The sequence below is a fragment of the Mustelus asterias genome, chromosome 2 (genome assembly GCF_964213995.1).
Source record: "Mustelus asterias chromosome 2, sMusAst1.hap1.1, whole genome shotgun sequence".
Classification (NCBI taxonomy): domain Eukaryota; kingdom Metazoa; phylum Chordata; class Chondrichthyes; order Carcharhiniformes; family Triakidae; genus Mustelus; species Mustelus asterias.
The window spans coordinates 48,793,262-48,819,309 of record NC_135802.1 but is presented as its reverse complement, the minus strand read 5'-3'; the positions used below and the strand labels follow the sequence as shown (position 1 = coordinate 48,819,309).

Genomic DNA, 26,048 nt, shown 5'->3' with positions numbered 1-26,048 from the left:
GAGTATGATAGGACAATTGTCCTCCTACACCATCACCATTTTGTTCAAAATGTTCTCTGAAAGTAATCAGATTTACAGGGCGGGACTTTGCGACCCCAAGGCCTGAAAATCCCGCCCGAGGTCAACAGACCTTTGCATTGGGCGTGTCCCGCCCATTACGATTCCCGTGGCAGGCAGGACGGGAAAGTTCCACTTATAATGTTGTTTGACAGAACAAGCAAAGCAATTCATCCTTCATATCTGCAAAATGTTTAAGTTCAAAGCATGTGACAAATATCGTGTTCGAAATCCATTACTTACAATGAGAAAAAATGGCCCTGAATCTACCACCAGGTGCTGACGCATCAGAAACAAATTTCACCCATAAGATATGTCCCATTATTGACGTGTAATTTGCAGGTAAAGAACTGTTACAGTAACGTCCGATCAGGTGTCCAGTGGCGTTCCCTTCTCGAATTTCAAGGTAATCCGAGGAACAGGATAAAGTAAACGGCATATCAAATGTTCTGTTCAACGTAAACAGAGTTGATGACAAAATTAATTCAATGAGTTATCTAATAATACAGGAGAGATCCAAACTAAACATTTAAAGGAAAAATGATGTTTTAATCAAAGGAAATGTATTCTTCAGGCATTAGTGTAAAACATGAATTATGTAAACGTTAATTACATGAAGGATAGTTGGACACGGTTACCGGGTGAGCTGATGATATACCAGACACACTCATAGTTTGGTGGAGATTCATCAGGATAGTTGGGACTATTGAATGCTCCTGTCTCCATGTGATACATGCCACCACATGCTGTGAACGGAATAATAGTGCAAAAAATTAGTAAGTATGGTTCAGTGTCAATATTGTTAATAATACATTGTTAAATTTACTTACTCGCTTCAATCCATATTTTCCAATGTACTGTATAGCTATATACAATTGTACCGATTGCCAAATTAAACTAACAAGTTTCATGTATTTGTTAAACAAATCATACCTCGTGTAACCATTAAATGTTCCCTAAACCAGAATTTAATCTTCTCAATTATTGTCCGAAAATTTCCTTCCCATTCATGTCTTTATCAGCTGATAATTGCCACACAAATGTCAGGCAATGGCCGTCTCCAACAAGAGAGCATCTAACCATCGTCCCATGACATTTAATGATGGTACTGTCACTGACTTCCATGTCACTATCAACATCCTGGGGGTTACTGCTGACCAGAAACTGAACTGGACCAGCCATATAAATACTGTGGCTACAAGAGAGGTCAAAGTTTGGGAATCCTGCAACAAGTAACTCCTGATTCCTGACCAGTACCTGCCCACCCTCTACAAAGCGCAAGTCAGGAGTTTAATAAAATACTTCTTGTCTGGATGAGTTTAGTTCAATCAACACTCAAAAAGTTTGAAACCATCCAGGCTAAAACAGCCTGTTTGGTTGCTACCCATTCCACAAACATTCAATCCATCCATCACCAACGAACATTGGCTGCTGTGTGAACCATCTACAAGATGCACTGCAAGAACTCACCAAGGTTCCTTAGACAGCACCTTTCAAACTCTAGAAGGACACTACCATCTAGAAGGACAAGAGCAGCAAATAACTGGGAACACCAACACCTGGAAGTTTCCCTGCAAGTCACTCAAAATCCTGACTTGGAAATGTATCACTGTTCCTTCATTGTTGCTGGGTCAAAATCCTGGAATTTCATCCTTAACAACAGTGTACCTACACCTCAGGGACTACAGCAGTTCAAAAAGGCAGCTCACCACCACCTTCTGAAGGGCAACTAGGGATGGGCAATAAATGTTGGTCTATCCAGTGATGTCCACATCCCAGCAATGAATAAAAATAATAATATCCAGTTGTTTACAGACTGACACAAAGGCACCTATCATGACTTCATTGATTTTTAATAAAAGGAGATAAATGCAAATAGCTTTGGAGCATCAGTAGAAAGTCCTATTGGAATACTTGATAACCTTCAGACTTTTGACAAGTGAAAACAAAATCTGACTTTTGACCATTAAGGCCTTGCTGAAGTAATTAATGGACCAGAATTATCCTCTTCAGGAAAGATTTCTGCTGAGGTGGGATTTCCGCCCGCCTCTGAATCCATTCCAACCCTCAGCATGTTTCCCTTTGCTGGGGCTTACTTATGACGCACAGCTGGTTGCAAGCTGCACTCTTACTGCCGAGAGGAAGACTAGCTGTATATGGAAAGGAAAACGTACGATGCTGCAGAAGGGGCATTGCTGCAGTATCATAGCAGCTGGTAAAGGATCTCAAAGTCTGCTGAAGCTTTGAACAGGTGTCCTATTGAAGGCTTTGGCCAGGTGATGAGGACAAGAATTGAAGAAGACCTCAAGTTTCACAGAGGAAATGTCAGCATAGATATTGTCACATTGTTCATGGCAATAAATCAGCAGAAGTATAGCAGGTAAGAGGGTGCACAGGACAAGGGCAAGGTCGGGGGCGGATGGGAGGGGGGGATTTCTCTGGCAATCCTTGCCTTGTCTCCATGTAGGTATTAACACGTGGTGTGTGTGAGAAGAGGAGGCCGGTGGCAGTCTTAGTGGACTGGGGTAAGGATTAATCCAGCTAATTTTGCAAAATTACCATCGACTCCACTGCTTAAATTTTGCCTCATTCTTTGTTGTGAATTTGTGTGGGAGCACAGAGGGGAATCCCAAATATGCAGTATTTATAGCCACACAGATCAGACCTAGAACTAATTGGGCTGCTTTTGGCATTCATTTCAACCTCTAAGTAGATTCAGATTTGATGCAACAGACCAAAAAGATAGATGGAAATCAGTGCTGCCACAGCCGCGTTAATGGAAATCACCTCAAGTAGCTTTAATAATGTAGCAACACAAAGGAAAAGAAGTGAAGAGTACAGAACATAGATGTAGTGGTCATTGATGGGTATATTGCAATAGTACAATAGATCTAACAATGCAGAGGATACAGAAGCACTGGAATATTGGCAGGTTCAATCTTCGGGAGAGAATCAGTTCAAAAACGTAAACTCCCTGGCACCCTGAAGGAACAGTACATGTTGGAAGTCCCTGTCGATCTGCAGGGATAATCAACTCATATACTGTGGGTCATTGTGAAGATCGGTACTACCCACAATGTTAAAGAGAACTATCCTTCATTGAAATCGCAGGACTCAGAAACTTCATTTGGCTTTTGAACAAATTTAAGGTATGACAGACTGCGAGACATAGTAGAGTCATAGAGCTGGATTTAGTGGGGCACTGTAATCCTTGCACCTGTCACCAGCACCCCCGTCCCCGCCCCACCGCCACCCCCATTTGTCTAAAAGTTTCAATGTGAAAAGAGGCTTAATTCATTTTCCAGTGCTTCCTATATCTGTTTCTCTGTTCCAATTGCTCCATTGTACGCTATGAATTTCCATGTTGCTGTGCCCTTTTACTAACACTGCCTCACTAAGGAAATATCCAATTAAACAGTTGGATAGTGAACTATCTGAAAGCTAAGATAATACAGAAGACTCTTTGCAATTAGCTTCAATGACCGGTAACTACTTCTCAAAACTGAAGTTTGCTCTGCATGATCTTTCTTGTCTGAGTTTTTGAAGTTATATAAATATAGCTTTACCTGATGTGGATGCAGCATAAGTCACTCGGTAACCTTTGAATGAGTTGGCATTGTTGGATATGAAGTTGACAAACAAGACATTACTGAATGATGTGATGGGATGAGGGATTGCGTCTCCACAATAACGACCTACAAATCATGGAAATAAGTTAAAGCACAACAGTAAGCTACTTGAAGCACAATAGCATGGATACAATACAATATGAAAACATCACACACTAACACTGATGTGATCCCAGTACAGCAGAGCAATCACAGAGTTGTTACAGCACAGAAGGAGTCCATTTGGCCTATTGGTCAGCCCCAGCCTCTGAATAAACATTGTGACTCAGTGCCATTCGCTGGCCTTCTCCCTGCCCCCTGCACATTGTTTCTGTCACATAATCATCCAATGCCCTTTTGAACCTGGCTCCACCACACTTCCAGGCAGTGCATTCCAGACCCGAATGACTCATTCTGTCAAAAAGCTTTTTCTCACATCACATTTGCTTCTTTTGTAAATCGCTTTAAATCTGTGCCCTCTCATTCTTGATCCTTTCACAAGCAGGAACAGTTTCTTCCTATCTACCCCATCCAGCTCCCTCATGGTTTTGAACATTTCTATCAAGTCTCCTCTAAGCCTTCTTCTCTCCAAGGACAGCAGTCCCAATGGCTGCCACAGCGCTCTGACTGAATGTGAACAGCTGCGAGGGTCCCTTTAAATTCCACATTTTTTTGATGGTGGCACAGCCTCAATTGCCAGTGCATGATTCCTGCTCCAGAAAACCAACTGGAAAGCAGAGTTTTAAAATATGTAAAGATTAAAAACTCTGCCCCTCTCCTCTAAGGTCTCCCTCTCCAGTTCTCACAGGTCTCCCACCCTCCAACACCGCCGCCCCCCACCCCGACCCCCCTCCATACTCCTCTATCATGCCCCCTCTCCGGAGCAACGCTCCAAAAGCTCGTGCTACCAAATAAACCTGTTGGACTTGAACTTGGTGTTGTGAAACTTCTTACTGTGCCTTCCCCAAAACACACCCTCACACTTCTCATTGAGGGACCATGGCAATTTCAAAGCCTCACATTGGGGTCCCTGTGGAAAAAAGTTTGGGAAGCACTGCCCTAGATATCTATAACCTTGAAAAAGACATTCTGACTTCCAGATGATAGTTGAAACAATGACACGACAGGATTTCATGTTTTAAAACTGTTAACAAATGATTAAAACATTTTTGGTGAAGTACTTAGTTTGCTTTTGGAGGCACTAGTTTCCTTTTGATACTATTTTAAACTACTGAAAGGAACATTCCCCTTTTATACTGAGCACACATTGTTCTTTTCACAGGATTGCAGTCCTTACAGTAAATAGTTCATGATTGCTCCCAGCTTCCAGTGGATTCCCATATTCCCATTTCACCGAACAGTAACTTCGAGTGACCATCCACAGGTGCTTTCCTCAGTTTTTGGAGAATTTATTCAATCAATTACCAGCAATAAAGCCTGTTCCCATGATTCTTCTCCTCTTACCAACCAAGATGAATCTGCCAGAATCCTGATATGGCTGCAGGATCTGATTCTTTGATGAGAGACAGTACCCTTCTATATCTGTCTGTGTAACTCACAAAGGAAAGCAGTCCTTTCTCGCTAAAGTGGCACAGTGGTTAGCACTGCTGCCTCACAGCACCAGGGACACGGGTATGATCCCCAGCTTGCATCACTGTCTGTGCGGAGTCTGCACATTCTCCCCATGTCTGCATTGGGGACCCACTGGGCGTAATGCGAGAAGAAGCCCAGGCATCTCCTCAGTGCTTTGAAGCTGGTGGGGAGGGGGAGTTCCAGGAGGGGACGCATGCGGTCAGGATCGGGACCGATGACCCCGTTTTCCACAACACAACCAAGGATGGCGAGGCGGTGTGTACGGAATACGCACTTCTCCTTATAATAGGTCAGATTTAGGAGTGTGGCAGTGTGGAGGAATTTGTGGAGGTTGGCGTCGTGGTCCTGCTGATCATGGCCGCAGATGGTGACATTATCCAGGTACGGGAAGGTGGCCCGCAGCCCATTCTGGTCTACCATTCGGTCCATCTCACGCTGGAAAACCGAGACCCCGTTGGTGACACCGAAGGGGACCCTAAGGAAGTGATAGAGGCGGCCATCCGCCTCGAAGGCAGTATATTGGCAGTCCTCCGGGTGGATAGGGAGCTGGTGGTATGTAGATTTTAAGTCGATGGTGGAGAACACCCGATATTGCACAATCTGATTAACCATGTCAGATATGCGGGGAAGGGGGTACGCATCCAGCTGCGTGTATCGGTTAATGGTCTGACTGTAGTCAATGACCATGCGATGTTTCTCCCCAGTTTTAACAACTACTACTTGGGCTCTCCAGGGGCTGGTACTGGCCTCAATGATCCCCTCCCCTCGGAGCCATTGTACTTCGGACCTGATAAAAGCTCTGTCTCCAGCACTGTACCATCTGCTCTTGGTGGCGATGGGCTTGCAATCGGGGGTGAGATTTTCAAACAGTGAGGGAGGGGCGACTTTAAGGGTCGAGAGGCTGCAGGTGGTGTGAGGTGGATGATCTAAGAACTGCTGATTGCAAACGGAGAGCGGGGGAAAAGGCCCATCATACTCCATGGTGACACTCTTAAGGTGACTCAGGAAATCTGGTCCCAGGAGTACGGCAGCGCAGAGTTGTGGAAGCACAAGGAGCCTGAAATCTTTGTACACTGTGCCCCGTACAGTCAGGGTCGCCACGCAGTACCCGAGGACATCCACCAAGTGGGACTTTGAAGCCATGGAGATCGTTTGCTTCACTGGCAGTACTGAAAGGGCGTAGCGACTCACTGTGTTCGGGTGAATAAAGCTCTCCATACTCCCACAGTCAAATAAACATTTCGTAATGCGACCGTTTACCTCGATGTCCATCATGGACCTGGCGAGTTGGTGAGGCCTGGATTGGTCCAGCGTAATCGAAGCCACCGTTGGATTTTGCGATTAGTCGCACGCGGCTGACGGCATCCAAGATGGCGGCCCGCACGGCTCACACGCGGCTGATGGCGTCCAAGATGGCGGCCTGCACGGCCCACACGCGGCTGGTGGTGTCCAAAATGGCAGCCTGCACGGCCCACACGTGGCTGATGTTGTCCAAGATGGCGGCCCGCACATCTCACACGTGGCTACCGGCGACCAAGATGGCTGCCCCCGCGGGTCGCACGCGATGCTACTGGGCTTGGAGGTCGATTTCGCTCTGCATACCTTCACGTAATGGCCCATCTTTCCACACCCAGAGCAGATCGTATCCTTCGCCGGGCAGCGTTGTCAGGGGTGCTTCCCCAGGCTGCAGAAGTAGCACTTCGGGCCTCGGGAGACTGCCGCAGCAGTCGGGTCATTGGTGGGACGTAACGTGGCGTAGGCCTGCGGCCCTCCTGAGTACAGAGGTGGCGGCGGCCGCCGTGTCCACGATGCGCTCCCGTGGTCGGGGGTGTAGGCCTCGAGATTACGGAAGGCCACCTCTAACGAGTCGGCAAGCGCCACAGTCTTTTGTAGGTCCAGCCCACCCTGTTCCAGCAGTCGTTGTCAGATATAGTTTGACCTGATACCCGTGTCATAGGCATCTCTGATTAAGTCCTCAGTGTTTTGGGCGGCTGTTACGGTCTTGCAGTTGCAGGCCCTGCCAAGTGCTCACAACGCACGCAGGAATTGATCACCCGATTCTCCTGGCTGTTGTCTGCGAGTAGCCTGAAGATGTCTGGCATAGATTTCATTAGACTGTTTGTTGTACTGGCCTTTTAAAAGTTCGATCGCATCCTTGTAAGTTTCAGCGTCTCTAATCATTGAGAATACTTGATCACTTACCCGGGCGTGGAGCACGTGTAGCTTGTCGGTTTCGGTCCGGACGACGGAGGAGGAGGTGAGGAAATTTTCAAAACAGCGCAGCCAGTGATCAAAGCTGTTCGAGGCTCCCACAGCTTGAGGGTCCAGTTCAAGTTTGTCGGGTTTTAGTATCTGCTCCATCCCAAAACTTTTGCTAATAAAATTGATGCACCATCAATCGAGCAAAGACTAGTTTGTATGCAAGAACAAATAGGCTTTTATTAGCAAAAGACTAGGAGCACACCCATGCCGATGAACTGGTCCAGACTGAGGCAGGGAGGTGGGGAGCAGTCGCCTTTATACCTGGACCAGGGGGGGAGGAGTCTCCGGTAGGGCCAGCAGGGATGTGTCCAGGCATGTCACACACACAGGCAATAAGCTAACAGTGGTTTACCACACTCCCACAGTCCAAAAGACGTGCTGATTAGGTGCATTGGCCATGCTAAACTCTCCCTCAGTGCACCCGAACAGGTGCAGGAGTGTGCCAACTCGGGGATTTTCACAGTAACTTCATTGCAGTGTTAATGTAAGCCTCCTTGTGACAATAATAATAAATAAATAATACATTTTTAAAGGTTGAATGGAGTTTCAATCAGAGTGGTCTGGCAACTGCTCAGTTATTTTTCAAAGTCTGAACTTTGAAATTTACAAATCACTTTAAAACTCAAACCAGTATCCTAATGATCAATTTCATACAGATTTTCAGTGTTGATGAATGCAGAAGAGGAGTTCATTCATTGGATAAAGTACTTTAGTGCATGACAACAGTTACCCATTGCAACATGAGTCTCACCTCAAGTGATATTGGCATTGCCATTTAAATGCTTTACTGAGCCCGATAATCAATCATTACATTAAAAACATACTTAAATCATCATACATTATGACATTTGAAGCTGTCAAGATCTTTTAAATTTACCATTCAAAAGGCTCGCAACTCAAAAGCACTTTTCTTCCATGGTTCATGAATTGAGTTACTGGGCATTGTTCCATAGGCTCCAGGAACCCACCATTCCAATGGAAGTACCCACTTCAGGGAAAGTTACATCTGCAACAAACCTTCAAATAGCAATGCCGACATCACTTCAGGTTGCAATTTGCCACAATTCCTCTCTGGGGGAAATGGCGTCCTTCATGATTTGGCTGGCAAGTTTAAAGTGGCAATCCTGCACAACTGTAACTTAAGCTTCCTGACACGCTCAGTGCAAGGAGGGAAAAATCCAGCCCAACATTTCAGGTCAATGATCTTTTGCAGAGCTTGGAAAAGTTACAAATGCTTTAATTAGGTGAAAGGAGCAAGAGTGGTGAAAAGAATAAAAGGGAAGACTTCATTATGTTTTAAATATTTTTCACAAAGGCTTATCTCTTTACAGTTCTTCCTGTTTGAAGATTTTCCATATGATGGCAAAAAATGTTTATTACAATCAAATTTTGGCAGTACATACTGAATTTATGGAGGAAATTATAATTTGGGGATGTAGATAAGAGAAAAGGATTGGGTAAACAACCAAGAAAGTAAGTTAAATAAGCAACAATAATCTCTATGGAACCAATGTATACAAATAGATTGTTTTGCATTTCTGTTATTTTTGATGAGATAATGGGCTAGATTTTCATAGAATCATAGATTCCCTACAGTGCAGAAGGAGGCTATTCAGCCCATCGGGTCTGCACCAACTCTCCAACAGAGCATCCCACCCAGGCTCTATCCCTGTAACCCCATGTGTTTACCCCCGAATCCCCCTAAACCACACACCTTGGAACACTAAGGGACAATTTAGCGTGACCAATCCATCTAACCGGTACATCTTTTGCAGCAGAAATAATGATAAGACTAACAGTACACATTGGTATAATGTGTAAATTAGACGGGAACCAGATGTGCACAATCAAAATGAAAATCATGATGTTTATGACTGCGTTGTTCTGTTCTTTCAGAAACATCACTCCAACAATATCTTGCTTAGGTATGCAACATTGGAATAAGAAAGATGTGCATTTATATATCACCTTTTATGACCAGAGGATTTCTCCAAGCATTTTACAGCCAAGTAAGTACTTTTGAAATGTAGTCACTTGCAATGTAGGAAATGTTGCAGCCAATTTGTGCACAGCAAGCTCTTACAAACAACAATGTGATAATGACCAGAAAATGTGTTTTTGCGATGTCGGTTGAGGGATGAATATTGCCCAGGGCCCTGGGGAGAACTCCCCTGGTCTTCTTCAAATTAGTCCTATGGGATCTTTTATATCCATCTGAAAGGGCAAATATGGTTTAATATCTCATCCAAGAGACAACACCTCTGACAGTTCAGCACTCCAGCAATATTACACCAGGGTGTTAGCTTTTGTAATATACCTTTACGGGATATCAGCATGACATCTCTCGAAGGAAAATGTGTTATGTGATTTAGATTTAGTTTCACTTTTGCTTTCAGCAGAACATGCACACAACACTGGCGCCTTCAAGCTTTATATTTATTTATAATTGTTCTTATGTGCCTAGTCTTAATAAATGAACATACAACATGTTTACCCAATCCCTTATGAGTGATTGGTGCCTTGTGTCCTGTGTGGTAAATAAGCCTGATGTACGCTATCATTATAATAACATGACTTGATGATCAATGGTGTTAGGACAGATGGCAGCAATATTAAATACAGATATGTCATGGTGAACAGCCCTAAATCATGCTATATGGCAAGAGACAACTCTTGGGAGAGGGTTTTGGCCAGACCGTAACAAAGTCTCCACATCAGGGACTGTTGAAAATATAGCATTGTGACTGCTGTATGACATTTTATGATGTGGAGATGCCGGCGTTGGACTGGGGTAAATACAGTAAGAGTTTTAACAACACCTGGTTAAAGTCCAACAGGTTTATTTGCTACCAAATAAACCTGTTGGACTTTAACCTGGTGTTGTTAAAACTTTTACTAACATTTTATGACCATAGGATTTCTCCAAGCACTGTACAGCCAATTAAGACCTTTTGAAATGTCATCACTTGTTGTGTAGGAAATGTTGCAGCCAATTGTGCACAGCAAGCCCTTACAAACAATAATATGATAATGACCAGAAAATCTGTTTTTGTGATGTCTCAAGGCAAACCAACCTCAGAAACTACTCCTATCACTTCAATTCACAATCTAACAACAAAATATATTAAATGCATCAACAAAATTGGCAATGTCATGGGAGCTGCAACATTATACATGCAGGAGAATGCAGGTCCATCCACCACATAAGTGCAGCGTGCACAGTCAAGACAAACTGAAAGTCAAACGAGACAAAATGGAGAACAATTACATCACTGGAAGAGCACAAGAGCACACAGATTGGTGAAGCTCAATCGTATGCGTCATCACTGACTATGTCATTAAAGCCATGATGTGGAGATGCCGGCGTTGGACTGGGGTAAACACCAGGTTAAAGTCCAATGGGTTTATTTGGTAGCACAAGCCACTAGCTTTCGGAGCGCTGCTCCTACATCAGGTGAGTGGGATTTCAGTGAGATCCGTGGTGCAGCAATCGAAGAGGAAAGAGTCAAATTGGACTCCTCTGGAAGGCCGCTGCCCTCGACTTGACACGTATGCACAAGCCGTCAGGAGGTACGTCAATACCAGATTCATCAGCCGCACTCACAAGACAGCCTCGAACATCACCCAAGCACAACGCAACGCCATCCGTGCTCTCAAGACCAACCGCAACATTGTCATCAAACCAGCAGACAAAGGAGGGGCCATCGTCATAGTGAACAGATTACTGCAAAGAAGTGAACCGACAACTGAACAACGAGGAACACTACAGACAGTTACCCTCAGATCCGACCAAAGAACATACCCATCAACTCAACAGACTGATCAAGACATTTGATCCGGACCTTCAGAGTACCCTCCATGCTCTCATCCTATGTACTCCCCGCGTTGGAGATCTCTACTACCTCCCGAAGATACACAAGGCAAACAAACCCGGCCATCCCATCGTATCAGGCAATGGGACCCTGTGCGAGAGCCTCTCCGGCTACGTTGAGGGCATCCTGAAACCCATTGTAAAAAGAACCCCAGCTTCTGTCGGACACTACGGACTTCCTACAGAAACTCAGCACACATGGAGCAGTTGAACCAGGAGCACTCGAACCAGGAGCACTCTAACCAGGAGCACTCCTCATCACAATGGATGTCTCGGCACTCTACACCAGCATCCCCCACGACGATGGCATTGCTGCAACTGGCTCAGTACTCAACGCCGATAACTACCAATCTCCAGATGCAATTTTACAACTCACCTGCTTCATCCTGGACCACAATGTCTTCACCTTTAACAACCAGTTCTCCATCCAGACACATGGAACAGCCATGGGGACCAAATTCGCACCTCAATATGCCAACATCTTCATGCACAGGTTCGAACAAGATCTCTTCACCGCACAGGACCTTCAACCGATGCTATACAATAGATACATCAATTACATTTTCTTCCTTTGGACTCATGGTGAACAATCGCTGAAATAACTATATGATGACATCAACAAGTTCCATCCCACCATCAGACTCTCCGGAATCGGTTGCATTCTTGGACACACGCATCTCCATCAAGGACGGTCACTTCACTGTCGCACAAGCCCACGGATAACCTCACGATGCTCCACTTCTCCAGCTTCAACCCTAAACACGTTAAAGAAGCCATCCCCTATGGATAAGCCCTCCGTATACACAGGATCTGCTCAGATGAGAAGGATCACAACAGACACCTCCAGACGCTGAAAGATGCCGTCATAAGAACAGGATATGGCGCTCAATTCATCGATCGACAGTACCGACGCGCCACAGCGAAAAACCGCACCGACCTCCTCAGAAGACAAACACGGGACACGGCGGACAGAGTACCCTTCGTCGTCCAGTACTTCCCCGGAGCGGAGAAGCTACAACATCTTCTCTGGAGCCTTCAACATGTCATTGATGAAAACGAACATCTCGCCAAGGCCATCTCCATACCCCCACTTCTTGCCTTCAAACAACTGCACAACCTCAAACACACCATTGTCCGCAGCAAACTACCCAGCCTTCAGGAGAACAGTGACCACGACACCATACAACTCTGCCACAGCAACCTCTGCAAGACGTGCCGAATCATCGACACAGATGCCATCATCTCACGTGAGAACACCATCCACCAGGTACACGGTACATACTCTGCAACTCGGCCAACGTTGTCTACCTGATACGCTGCAGGAAAGGATGTCCCGAGGCATGGTACATTGGGGAGACCATGCGGACGCTATGACAACGGATGAATGAACACCGCTTGACAATCACCAGGCAAGAGTGTTCTCTTCCTGTTGGGGAACACTTCAGCGGTCACAGGCATTCGGCCTCTGATCTTCAGGTAAGCGTTCTCCAAGGCGGCCTTCACGACACACGACAGCGCAGAGTCGCTGAGCAGAGACTGATAGCCAAGTTCAGCTCACATGAGGATGGCCTCAACTGGGATCTTGGGTTCATGTCACATTATCTGTACCCCCCACGACTTGCCTGTGCTTGCAAAATCTCACTAACTGTCCTGGCTGGAGACAATATACATCTCTTTAACCTGTGCTCAATCCTCTCTCCACTCACATTGTCTGTACCTTTAAGACTTGATTACCTGTAAAGACTCGTATTCCAACCATTATTTTGTAAATTGAGTTTGTGTCTTTATATGCCCTGTTTGTGAACAGAACTCCCACTCACCTGATGAAGGGGCAGCGCTCCGAAAGCTAGTGGCTTGTGCTACCAAATAAACCTGTTAGACTTTAACCTGGTGTTGTGAGACTTCTTACTATGTCATTAAATGCAGCTTTGAAACATTGCCTTTTTAAAATATCTTCAATAGCGGAGTTAAATCCGAGATGTGCAGATGCAACAGTCTTCTCGAAGCTTAATGCCAAGCATGGTTATTGGTCAGTACTTCTCTCATGGAGAAGACCCAAGAACCTACTACAGTTCATATCCCAATTGATTGGAACTGTTTACAATTACTTCCATTTGGGCTATTTGTTCACCAGGATCTCTACCAAGTTCACATGAACCACATTACATACATTGTGCCAGGATGCGTCTGTATTACTGATAATATAATTTTTGTGGGAAGAACAATGCAAGAACGTGACCATAATCTGCAATTATTTAAGCACATGGCATATAATGTGTTCAACAATCTGAAATTTGATATCGATGTGCAGCAGATAAAGTTCTGTGTTCTATTCATTCTATTAATGGCACATGTCCTGATACAAGTAAAATAGAGCATATTAAGGACATGGCAACTCCTCAAGATAAGGATGATCTTCAAACATGTCTAGGTTTCTGATTTCTTGTCACCACATATTCCCAACTTCACTCAAAATTCTTCATCACTAACGGCACAAAGATGGCCAATACCTCTTCAAAGCACTGAAACAGTCATCCTCAGAAGCAGTTACATTGCAATTTTATGATCCTCGGGAGACAACTAGCCTTGAGATAAATGCATCACAAAAAGTTCTGGGAGCATGCATGTTGCAAAAAGGCAAACAAATTGCAATTGTTTCAAAACCTCTGTCTGTAACACAATCAAACTACTCCAACATTGAGTAGAAAACTGGCGCTGGTAATCAAAGGTCATACATTGTAAATGATTGAAAACAAGCTGGAGGGAAAGTGAAAGAACGTTTTTGCCCTCACACTGAGCATTGTTCAGATCTGAATCATATACCGAGAGTGGAATTAGTAGGCATGTTAGCAACATTCAAGGCATACCTTGATAAGCACATGAATGGGAGGCGGACATAAGGATAGAAACTGCATTTGGGCAATAAGTAGTGGCTCTAAATAAGGATTAGGAATTGGTGCGGGCTTGGTGGGCCTGTTCCTGTGCTGTATTGTTTTTTGTTCTATGTCACTGTGTCGCTATCTCGGTCACTGAGAAGACTTCTTTAAAATGCAGATCCCTTACTTGGGTTAGAGGTAAGCCTTGTGCCCAATTACTGGCACTGGGCATTGCCACGGGGTAGAAGCTGACTCAACTACAATGCTCAAGGCAGGCAACAGCCAAGACTAGGCTAGGCACAGCCTTGCAGATTGCAGGAGATCAGAAGACGACTGTACACACCAGTGGCGAGAAGGTTAATAGTTAAGTCTTAGCCCTGCTCTGGATGAATCACCCTTCTTATCAAACAATTTTACTTCAATTGAAGCATCACTCAGACGGTGCTCACTTTTCCCAATCTGCGATTTGAAAATCACCTTCTGGCCCACATCAGCCCATTAACCATCTCTTCAAGGAGCTGAACTGACAGCTAATGGGAGGCAAGCAGGTTGCAGACTCTCCCCACCCTGCCTACTTTGAAAATTGTAACACTTGTGTAGGTGTCGGAAAACCAACAGGACATCCTATGTTTGAAGCTACTAATCATTGTGATTATGCTTAAGTTTTATTGGTTTAGCTGTTTCCATCACTACAGTATGAAAACTATCTCAACTCTTCACTTACCAAGAGAAGGGGCCCCATAGTTGTCTCCGTCTAAGATTTGCAAAGCATCTGCTGAGCAGTCTGCACCACTGCTTTCAATTGCAAAGTCGGTAAAAGAGACTGTAACATGGTTAACTGTTGACAAAAAACAATTCTCAGTTACTGCAGCAGCTACAGTTCGATAATCATTAAAGATGGTCATAACATGGAAGCCACAAGCAGCTATGTTTCCTTCCACAAATTATTAAACTAACTTTTTCACAAGGAAATACCATTCTATCCTAAATACACTTAGCTTTCATGATCTAACAGAAATTCTCAGAATTTATTCTTCTGTTTTCACCAGTTTCCACAAATTTCAATGCAGTAATATTCATTCATATTTGAGAAATGCCCTCAGTAGATGATACTGAGATTAACGGAAGCCCCATATTTGATCTGGAATGGGATTTGTGAATGCAGATGGGACATGGTAAGTACCAAACTTCTCTGCACCCCATCCTCCACCCCACTCAAATTAGTGTAAGGCTCAGGTGATTTTTAACTTCCTGCCTAATCAGGAAGTGACAGCAGATGAAAACAGAAGCTCATGTGGCAGAGGTCTGGCACCAAAGGTTCGTCCTCAGGTGAGCTACAGGAAAAGGGATGAAGGAGGTGGGAGTGAGGGTGAGGGCGGGGGTGGTGGGGGAAGTGATCAAGGGTGGAATCCTGTTGGGGTATGATGACATCTCTGGACCCTAACCTTCATATTCAAAGAAGGACTCTGCTGGCTCCACACAGGTGCCCAACTTGTTGCCTGCTCGGAAAAGAAGGTTAAAACTGAAGACAGCAGGATCTGTATGGGACATCAGTGAATAAATTATTCCCACCAGGTAGGTGAGCAGTTAAGATAACCTAAAGAAAAAATGCTGGAAAATCTCAGCAGGTCTGGCAGCATCTGTAAGGAGAGAAAAGAGTTGACGTTTTGAGTCCAGATGACCCTTTGTCAAAGGCTTTTTCAGGCAATTCATTTTTAACATTTTTAACAATCCATAGCTGTAACTACAATGTCACTTAAATCATCTCAATTCTAACACATAGGGCCCAATTTTACATTGCGTCCCACCCATTTTTGGGTGCGAAAACTTAGTAAAGTTGGGCGTGAGGCTATTAGTGCGATCCGCGCCCGTGTCCATGCAGATGCCCACTTTACCAAGGCCTGAAAATGGCCACAATCCGAACCACGCCCGAAATGGGTGCAATGGCGATTTAAATGCATTTGCATGCATTTAAATTGAAGTAATGGGCTGCCCGCCCAACTTTACCAGCATTTCCCCCTTTGCGTTTGCCCGTCCAGATTGGGCGCGAAACAGACATGCTCGGCAAAAATCTGTTTTGGGCGCTCCAGCTTCTGAAGAGATAAGTTCAGAGCTTCCAATGGCTCTCTGACTCAGATCGGTGGTGGGGGCGGAGGGAGGCAGGTCAGATCATTTTTTGTTGGGGGAGGGAAGGAGATGGGTCAGATCATTCTCTGGTGAGGGGGGACAGGAGGGAGGCCGATTGCTCTCTGGTGGTGGGGGGAGGAGGGAGGCCAGATGGATCTCTGGTGAGGGAGGGTGGGGGGGCAAGGGGGGTCCGCTCCCACTCAGCGGGCGATCAGTCAGGGGGGAAAGGGGGCAGAGGGTCGTGATCGGTCTGGGTAGCAGGGGGGTGGGTGGATAAGGGGGACAGTTATGTTGTGGAGGTGGGACAATGTCTGTGGGGGCCATTGCTCCCGCTTTTCGCTCCTGGGCAGCTTTATCCGTTTTTTGCAGCACGGGAGCGATGTGACAGGGGCGTGTTTTTTCCATTTTTTTTCTCACTGCGCACGCGCAGTTCAAAGCTCTGCTCGGAGCTGCAGCATTTCAGGCGTGATAAGCCCCGCCCACAGCACAATTCAGACTCGCGAATTTTTTTCAGGCTAAGTTCATATGAGAGCAAGTCGGATCTGAATTGCGCCCAGAATCAAAATGGTAAAATCGAGTTGTTGCCGAATAAATGTGCAAGAATTGAATGACTGCCGACAGACAAAATTAGTTTAGCAGCAAGTAGCCCTGATTGTTAAAACGTACAAACAAACCCAAGAAGCACTGGCTTTAGAATTACACGTTGTGAACAGTAGCATATATTTAATATATTCAGATGAAATTGCTCTGCTTTGTTAATGGGTGCATTAACCTATTTATTTAACATTAATTTGTACTAGTGACATGTTACAGATGGTATTACAGTACAGGAGAGAGAGAATATTCCAGAAGGGTCAAGGACAGAATCTCTCTGGCTAGAAGTAAGGAATGAAAAGGGTGTAATAACATTGATCAATGTAATATGTAGACAACCAACTGGTGATATAGAGAAACAAATTTGCAAAGAAATTAGATAGATGCAAGAATTATAAAAGGTAACGTCACCATAGTCCCAGATGACCATAGATTGCTCTCTCCTTTGAGGGGTAGAGCCGATTGGTGGTGATTTAACCTGAGGATCACCACACCTCAAGCGAGGGGCAAGGTTGAGAAGGCGAGCCTTCATGAATAACCTTCATCAGTACAGAAAATTATAGAGTAATTATAATTGGAAACTTTAAAGTTGAGGCCCCAGCACTGATCCCTTTGGTACACCACTTGTCACATCCTGCCAATCAGAAAATGACCCATTTATGCCAACTAGCTAATCTTTAATTGATGCTAATTTGTTACCCCATACACCACAAGCTTTTATTTTATGCAATAATGTTTGATGTGGCATCTTATCAAATGCCTTCTGATATTCTAAGAACAGTACATCCACTGGTTCCCCTTTATCCACATCACCTGTGACTGCTTCAAAGAACAGTGCCTGTCCAGTCATTGGACCGGAAACATACTGCTGTGGAAAATTATCTTGAACACATTCCAGGAACTCTCACCCTCTTGTGTCTTTGCACTCTTCAAATCCCAGTCGATATTTGGATAATTAAAGTTTCCAATTATAATTACTCTATAATTTTCTGTACTGGCGAAGGTTATTCATGTCTCCAGACAGGACAGCTAGTGAGATTCTGCAAGCCCAGGAGGCAAGCTGTGGGGATTATAGACAATACACATCTCTTTAACATGGGTTTAATGTTCCCTCCACCCACATTGTCTGTACCTTTAAGACCTGGCTGGCTGTAGGATTCGCATTCTAATCAGTATTCTGCAACTTGATTTTGTGTCTGTTTGCACTGTTTGAGAGCACATTTCCACTCCATCTGACGAAGGAGCAGTGCTCCGAAAGCTTATGGTATTTGCTACCAAATAAACCTGTTGGACTTTAACCTGGTGTTGTGAGACTTCTTACTGTGTTCACCCCAGTCCAATGCCGACATCTCCACATCATTGCCCAAAGGAGGCAGAGAGTGGGTATAGATGGGTCTTTTTCTAAATGGAGGTCGGTCACCAGTGGTGTGCCCCAGGGATCTGTTCTGGGACCCTTGCTGTTTGTCATTTTCATAAATGACCTGGATGAGGAAGCAGAGGGATGGGTTGGTAAGTTTGCTGATGACACGAAGGTTGGTGGGGTTGTGGATAGTCTGGAGGGATGTCAGAAGTTACAGAGGGACATAGATAGGATGCAAGACTGGGCAGACAAGTGGCAGATGGACTTCAACCCAGATAAATGCGTCGTGGTCCATTTTGGTAGGTCAAATGGGATGAAGGAGTACAATATAAAGGGAAAGACTCTTAGTACTGTAGAGGATCAGAAAGACCTTGGGGTCCGGGTCCATAGGACTCAGAAATCGGCCCCGCAGGTGGAGGAGGTGGTTAAGAAGGCGTATGGTGTGCTGGCCTTTATCAATCGAGGGATTGAGTTTAGGAGTCCGGGGATAATGATGCAGCTATATAAGACCCTCGTCAGACCCCACTTGGAGTACTGTGCTCAGTTCTGGTCACCTCACTATAGGAAGGATGTGGAAACGATTGAAAGGGTGCAGAGGAGATTTACAAGGATGTTGCCTGGATTGAGTGGCATGCCTTACGAGGATAGGCTGAGGGAGCTCGGTCTTTTCTCCTTGGAGAGACGAAGGATGAGAGGAGACCTAATAGAGGTGTATAAGATGTTGAGAGACATAGATCGGGTGGACTCTGAGGCTTTTTCCCAGGGTGGAAATGTCTGCTACGAGAGGACACAGGTTTAAGGTGCTGGGGGGTAGGTACAGGGGAGATGTTAGGGGTAAGTTTTTCACACAGAGGGTGGTGGGCGAGTGGAATCGGCTGCCGTCAGTGGTGGTGGAGGCGAACTCAATAGGGTCTTTTAAGAGACTCCTGGATGAGTACACGGAGCTTAATAGGATGGAGGGTTATAGGTAGGTATAGAAGGTGGGGATGTGTTCGATGCAACTTGTGGGCCGAAGGGCCTGTTTGTGCTGTAGTATTTCTATGTTTCTATGGATAGAGTGGATAGGGAGCAGCTGTTCCCCTGAGTTTTTTTTTATTTAACAGTACAGCACAGGAAACAGGCCCTTCGGCCCTCCAAGCCTGTGCCGCTCCTTGGTCCAACTAGACCAATCGTTTGTATCCCTCCATTCCCAGGCTGCTCATGTGACTATCCAGGTAAGTCTTAAACGATGTCAGCGTGCCTGCCTCCACCACCCTACTTGGCAGCGCATTCCAGGCCCCCACCACCCTCTGTGTAAAAAACGTCCCTCTGATGTCTGAGTTATACTTCGCCCCTCTCAGCTTGAGCCCGTGACCCCTCGTGATCGTCACCTCCGACCTGGGAAAAAGCTTCCCACTGTTCACCCTATCTATACCCTTCATAATCTTGTATACCTCTATTAGATCTCCCCTCATTCTCCGTCTTTCCAAGGAGAACAACCCCAGTCTACCCAATCTCTCCTCATAGCTAAGACCCTCCATACCAGGCAACATCCTGGTAAACCTTCTCTGCACTCTCTCCAATGCCTCCACGTCCTTCTGGTAGTGCGGCGACCAGAACTGGACGCAGTACTCCAAATGTGGCCTAACCAGCGTTCTATACAGCTGCATCATCAGATTCCAGCTTTTATACTCTATACCCCGTCCTATAAAGGCAAGCATACCATATGCCTTCTTCATCACCTTCTCCACCTGTGTTGCCACCTTCAAGGATTTGTGGACTTGCACACCTAGGTCCCTCTGTGTTTCTATACTCCTGATGACTCTGCCATTTATTGTATAACTCCTCCCTACATTAGTCAGTTACAAGGGGACGCAAGTTAAAAGTGAGGGATGGGAGATGAGGGGGGATTTGAAGAAAAACCTTTTCACCCAGAGGGTGGTGATGGTCTGGAATGCACTGTCAGGGAGGGTGGTGGAGGCGGGATGCCTCACATCCTTTAAAAAGTACCTGGATGAGTACTTGGCACACCATAACATTCAAGGCTATGGGCCAAGTGCTGGCAAGTGGGATTAGGTGGACAGGTCAGGGCATTTCATGCATTGCTGTGGACTCACTGGGCCAAAGGGCTTCTTCTGCACTGTAATATTCTGTGATTCTGTGATGTTCTAGAGTGGCCAAATTGGCTGAATTGGATTTGTCCTGCTTTTTGTGGACAGGGCATACCTGGGCAATTTTCCACACAGCTGTCAATGTTTACTGTACTGGAACAGCTTGGCTAGAAGTTCTGGAGCACAGATCTTCATTACTACATCCGTTATGTTGTCTGGGCCCATAACCTTTGCAGAATCTAGAGCTTTCAGCCGTTTCTTAATGTCATGTGGAGTGATTCAAATTGGTTGAAGGCTGGTATCTGTGAGACTGGGGACATCAGGAAGACTCCTTTTGTGATGTTGAAGGGTAAATACTCGCCAGGACACCAAGGAGAAGTCCCCTACTCTTCTTTGAAACAACACGATGGATTCTTTTGTGCCCACCTGAGTCGGCAGTTTAACATCTTCTCAAATGGCAGCAGCTCCAACGATAAAGCACTTGTCCAGCGTGGCATTAGATCATCTCCCAAAATTTCTGCAATAGGATTTGATCCCACAATCTTGTGTTCCAAGAGGTGAGAATGCTGTCAACTGAGCGATGTGTGACATCTTGGGGGCAATTCTCCCATCCCACTGCGCTAATTGTTTAGCACAGTAGGCTGGGAAGATCACACATCGGCCAATTCACGGGATTGCCATGAGCATTCGCTCCTCCACACTTGCGTCTCCCAGGCCCGGATTTCTGGTGGCATCTGCATGGCACCGGAAATCTGCTGGGAGGCGGGGCTGGTATTTAAATAGAATCAGGACTGAAGTCTCTGGGCCCGCCAGCATCTCCCACTCTGCCAGAGTGTTTCACTCCAACAGGGATTACTATAGCCCCCTACTTTCGGGGAACAAGCAGGACGACCCCATTGGAGTGAAAGGGGATGGCAATCGAGGCCCCCCCAGGGGGTTGGGCGGTGGGGGTGGTACCCCCTGGGCATGGGCACCCTGACAGTGCCAGCCTGTGCCCCCTGGCACTGACCAAGGGGCAAAGTGCCCATGCCCAAGGGGCACCTTGGCACTGTCCACAGGGCCAGGGGCAGTGCCTAGGGGGCAGGGCCTGCTGGGGGTGGGGCCTTGAGGGTGATCAGTGTTGTGGGGGCCCCACTGCCATTCTGCATTGGGATCCGGTTGGGGCTGGAGGGAGGCCAGCGATCGGGGCGGGCTGGTGGCAGGTGGTCAGCTGGGAGGTGAGGGGGGTTTGCCTGTTGAGGGGTGTGGGGGATCGCCAGTGCTGGGGGGGTGGGCTGGAGATCAAGTTGGGCCAGCACGGTGTGGGGGGGCGGGTTCAGTGCTGACCGCTAATGGAGGGGGCTGCGATCGGGCCGTGGGGGGTGGGGGGGAGGTTGGGGGGCAGCACTCCATGGATCCTGGGGATCGCTGGCCAGTGATCGGGAGGACGACACTTCGGGGCCACAGCACTTGCGCAGAGGCCTGCTGGTTTCAACCTCTCCAGCATGAATAGCCCCCATCCCCTGAAATTTAATGATATTTACGCCAGTGGCCTCTGCAGTGCACAGAGTGTGGGAGATTCTTCTCTAAACACCCACTGAAAATAACCAACGTGAATTATTCCAGTGTTCCTGCGAATTAGCATCCCCGTTTTGTCAGCACCAATATAAACTAGTTAACTGAAGCAAACCATAGATGATGATTAATTTCCTAGCTGGTAAACCGCACACAGAAAGGAAAATAGTTCAGCATTAGCTAATACATTCACAAAAAAAACACACAGGACTCTGATAGTGGTCATAGTGAGAGTCTTACTCACATGGCTTCTGGGCTTGAATAATCCAGCTGCAGTTCTGATTGCTCGGATAGTTGTGGGGATACAGAGGTGATGTGATAGCTCCACCAATGTCATCAGTAATAATATAGGATCCACATGCTGTAAACAAAACAGATTGTGAAAACAGCACTTTCTGGGTTAAATAATGCGCAGGGCTACGTGGATAGGGCAGAAGGGAGACATCTGGGTGGGACGCTGTTTCAAAGAGCCAGTGCAGATTCAAAGGGCCAAATGGCCTCTTTCTGCATTTTAGGGATTCTATGTAAATCTTCTAAGATAAAAGTTTAAATTGGACATGCCTTGAGTGAACTGTGCTCTGAATCCTCTGTGCTGATCACTGCTTTGTGAGCGGAATCGTACATGGATTACATTGTGAGTAGAGGTGATCCCTTCTGGAATTAAACTACCACACAGTTTTCCCAACATGGGAGCTGTTTCATCCAGACCATCATAAACCTACAAGAGAAGGGATAATTGCAAAGGTTAGCATGATGGATTATGGAACAATAGCAGCAAGAGCAGTACAGGGCAGGGTATTCGATTTATTCAAATGCTTCAAGGCAATTTCATAATTTGCTCATCACCCCAGACCTTCTACATTGTTGCAACCAAGCTCAGTGCAAGCTTCCTGAATGGTCAACCCTCTGGTCTCAAAGTTAACATTAGCAATTTCAGATCTTGGCCAGGTCACTCCTTTTCTTGCTTCTTTCTCCAGTTTGGAGATGAGGGAAGCAATTTTAATTACAGGCGGAGAATGGATAGGTGGGCGGTGCACAGAGTGCACCCGCCAACTGCTTGAGTCACTTTGTGGCTTGGGCTTCAGTCATCAAAGCCCAATGATTGGCAGATGCCTATTGTAGCTCATTGTGTATGTGCACGGGTGAGAAATCAGCTGGTTCTCATGTGGAATCAGAGGGGTTGTATCAATCTCAGGTGCCTTCGGCTGAGCCAGCAGTAACCAGACAATTCAGACAGATGTTGTGCATTCAGGAGGAATGGTGCTGTTTCTATTGGCCCCATCAAAAAAAACTTTGGTATTACCTAGGCTGTTTCTGGAGTAGATTTCATTGGTTTCTTTAAGGACTGCTGGTTAGTTTACTTTCAACCTGGTTAAAAGGGCACAGTTTATGTAAAATTAAACTATGAAGTGCTGGAAAATCTCAGCAAGTCTGGCAGCATCTGTGGAGAGAGAAACAGTGGGTGGAATGTTTTGCCCACACTAACTGTCAGCGAGAATGGCAACGCAGGTACAAAATACCGCGAGAATCGGAAAATGCGATTCTCGCCGTGAACTCACATTTTCCGATTTCCACACTTTCCACACCCCTCGCTGATAACATAACAGGGGTTCTGACAGGAACCTTATTTAAATACATTTACATCTTATTAATGAGCTCTCAGATCGGGATTTCCCTCCTCATTGAATATTCAATGAGTGCCGGCGAAACATCACATCAGCGCAATTTACAGCAGCTCTGTAAAAGCAAGAACCTGGTGACCTCACTTCCGAGGGCGAGGGAGATGTTGGAGTAGACAGAAGACGATGGGACTCTTCCAGTTGACCTTGCAGTCTGAGGATGGATGCTGACATCCTTTCTTAATATTCGTGAGTCTTTGTAGCTCCAGCAGCTCAGGGACGACTGAACCGACAGGCACGTTATCGGGCTTGGCTAGCAAAGTCCAGGGCTCTGGCATCCCTCTGAGTGCCTGATCCCTGGAACATTCCTGCCTCTGCTTGCTGTGGATCTTCAGATGAAGTGCTCACAAGTGAGTGACTCAGAATCTTACTAGTTATTCCCACCAAAGTGTGAGTATCTGCACTGGTGGAGGGTGCGGGTGACAGCTATGACACCTCTTCAGTGCCAGTCTCTGAGATGTCTCCCTCAGAGCTGCTGCAGTCTGTGGTCTCCAGGGGCTATGAGGGTGGTCCAAGCTGGTCAACTGATTGCCCTGCAAGGGAAGCGAGGTGGCATTGGTGCAGGACAGAGGAACACTGATAGGAGAAAGGTAACTTATCTGAAGCTTATACCATGGCTGGATGCCATCATAGAATTATAGAATCCCTACAGTACAGAAGGAGGCTATTTGAGCCTATCGAGTCTGTACCGACCACAATTCCATCCAGGTCCCTCTCCCGTAACCCCACCCATTTACCCTGCTAATCCCCCTGACACTAGGGTCAATTTATCATGTCCAATCAACCTAACCTGCACATCTTTGGACCGTGGGAGGAAACCGGAGCACCCAGAGGAAACCTGTGCAGACATAAAGAAGAAGGTAGAAACTTCACACAGACCGTGACCTGAGGCTGGAATTGAACCTGGGTCCCTGGCGTTGTGAGGTAGCAGTGCCAACCACTTTGCCGCTGTGCCTCCCTTGTGTTAAAGATTCTCACTTGTATTGTTAGCCCCACCTCGCCCTCTGCAAACATGTGATCCTGATCATCGCCAGCAAGCTCAAGGATTCATTCCTCTAAGGAAGTTTGGGTCTTGAGCTTTGACATCATTCCAGCAGGCTGTGCCTTCTCGAGCCGGTTGTGCTCAGGTTTGTCCCGCAATGAGTCAGGTGTGGAGAGTGTAGGCGAGAGTCCTGCCAGATCAGATTTGATTAACAGAGCAGCTACTGGGGGGAATCACGGAAAGGGGGTGGAGTGGTTGGCATGCCAAGTATTGGGCCCCCCTGAAGTGGATGGGAGTGGGATCACCATGGTGGGGTGAGAAGTGAATTAAGGGGTGCTGCGGGACACATGAGGAGGCAGACTTACCCTGGCTGAATGAAGAAAGTTACTCATCTTCTTTTAGCACTGCAGTCCTGTACCCTTATGGAGCGAGCTGGCTATTGCAGCCACAGCCTCCCAGGCGGGGTTGGTGACCTTGCTAGCTGGAGCTCTGCCTGATTGCAGGTAGAGAATGTCATGCTGGAGCCCCTCCACAAGTTTTTTTGAGGGCTCCCTCTGTGAAACATGGCACTATCTTCCTGGCATTCCCCTAGACTGGACTAGGAACAGGTTCTGGGGCATGCTGGGGAGGCGTTTAAATAGTGAGCCCCACTGATCGCAGCCATAAAGTCGTGGCAGGGTAAGCAAATCAGAGATAGGCCACCATGTGTGAAACTCATGGAGAAAAATATTTTTGGTTAAAGAGGTTGAATGTACGGCAACTTCAGTTTTCTCTCTGGTTTTGTCATCAGGACCGACATTGAAAAATTATCGGAAAATAACTGTTTCTCTCTCCATAGATGCTGCCAATTCAGCTGAGCTTTTCCAGCATTTTCTGATTTATTTCAGATCTGCAGTATTTTATTTTCATTTGAGAGATTATGGGGGGGGGGGGGATTTTCATGTCCCGCACACCATGGGAATTGTAGCGGGCAGAGGTGGGGCGGGGGGGGGGGGGGGGGGAGGGGAGACCATGCAAATTTCCATTTACTTCAGATGGGATTTTCCGGTTTTGGAGTGAGCGCAACTGGAAAACCCCGCCCGATGTGATGCGGCTTCCACCCTTTTATACCTCAAAATTCCAATTGGGTCCGACGTACACAATAACACCCCAATTTTCATATTACAAGTGGACTTCAGCTTAACACAAGTGTGCCTATTATGTCCTATAAAGGTAGCTGGAGGAGCAGTGTAAACAGGGAGAAAGTGACACAGTGCCTTTTGCCAGTTGCTACGACTTCGTTTACTTCATGCAGAGGGATTAAAATCAGCCCTGTTATTTTATTGAGTATTTTTTCAATGGATCTCCATTCTCTCATTTAACTATTTCAAATTGTTTTTTAATGTATTTTTATTC

The 26,048-nt window shown here is 46.2% G+C and overlaps 1 protein-coding gene across 1 annotated transcript in view; it reads right to left on the bottom strand.

The window, feature by feature from the left end:
• cubn (cubilin (intrinsic factor-cobalamin receptor)) overlaps positions 1–26,048 on the bottom strand; it is a 374,618-nt gene that overhangs the window by 171,099 nt on the left and 177,471 nt on the right. Inside the window, exons 32-37 of the mRNA XM_078200308.1 lie at positions 22,554–22,710; positions 22,237–22,353; positions 14,992–15,105; positions 3,624–3,752; positions 671–803; positions 301–506 (exon numbers count right to left, since the gene is read on the bottom strand). Of these exons, the coding sequence (XP_078056434.1) occupies positions 301–506; positions 671–803; positions 3,624–3,752; positions 14,992–15,105; positions 22,237–22,353; positions 22,554–22,710 (856 nt within the window). The remainder of the gene's footprint in view (positions 1–300; positions 507–670; positions 804–3,623; positions 3,753–14,991; positions 15,106–22,236; positions 22,354–22,553; positions 22,711–26,048) is intronic.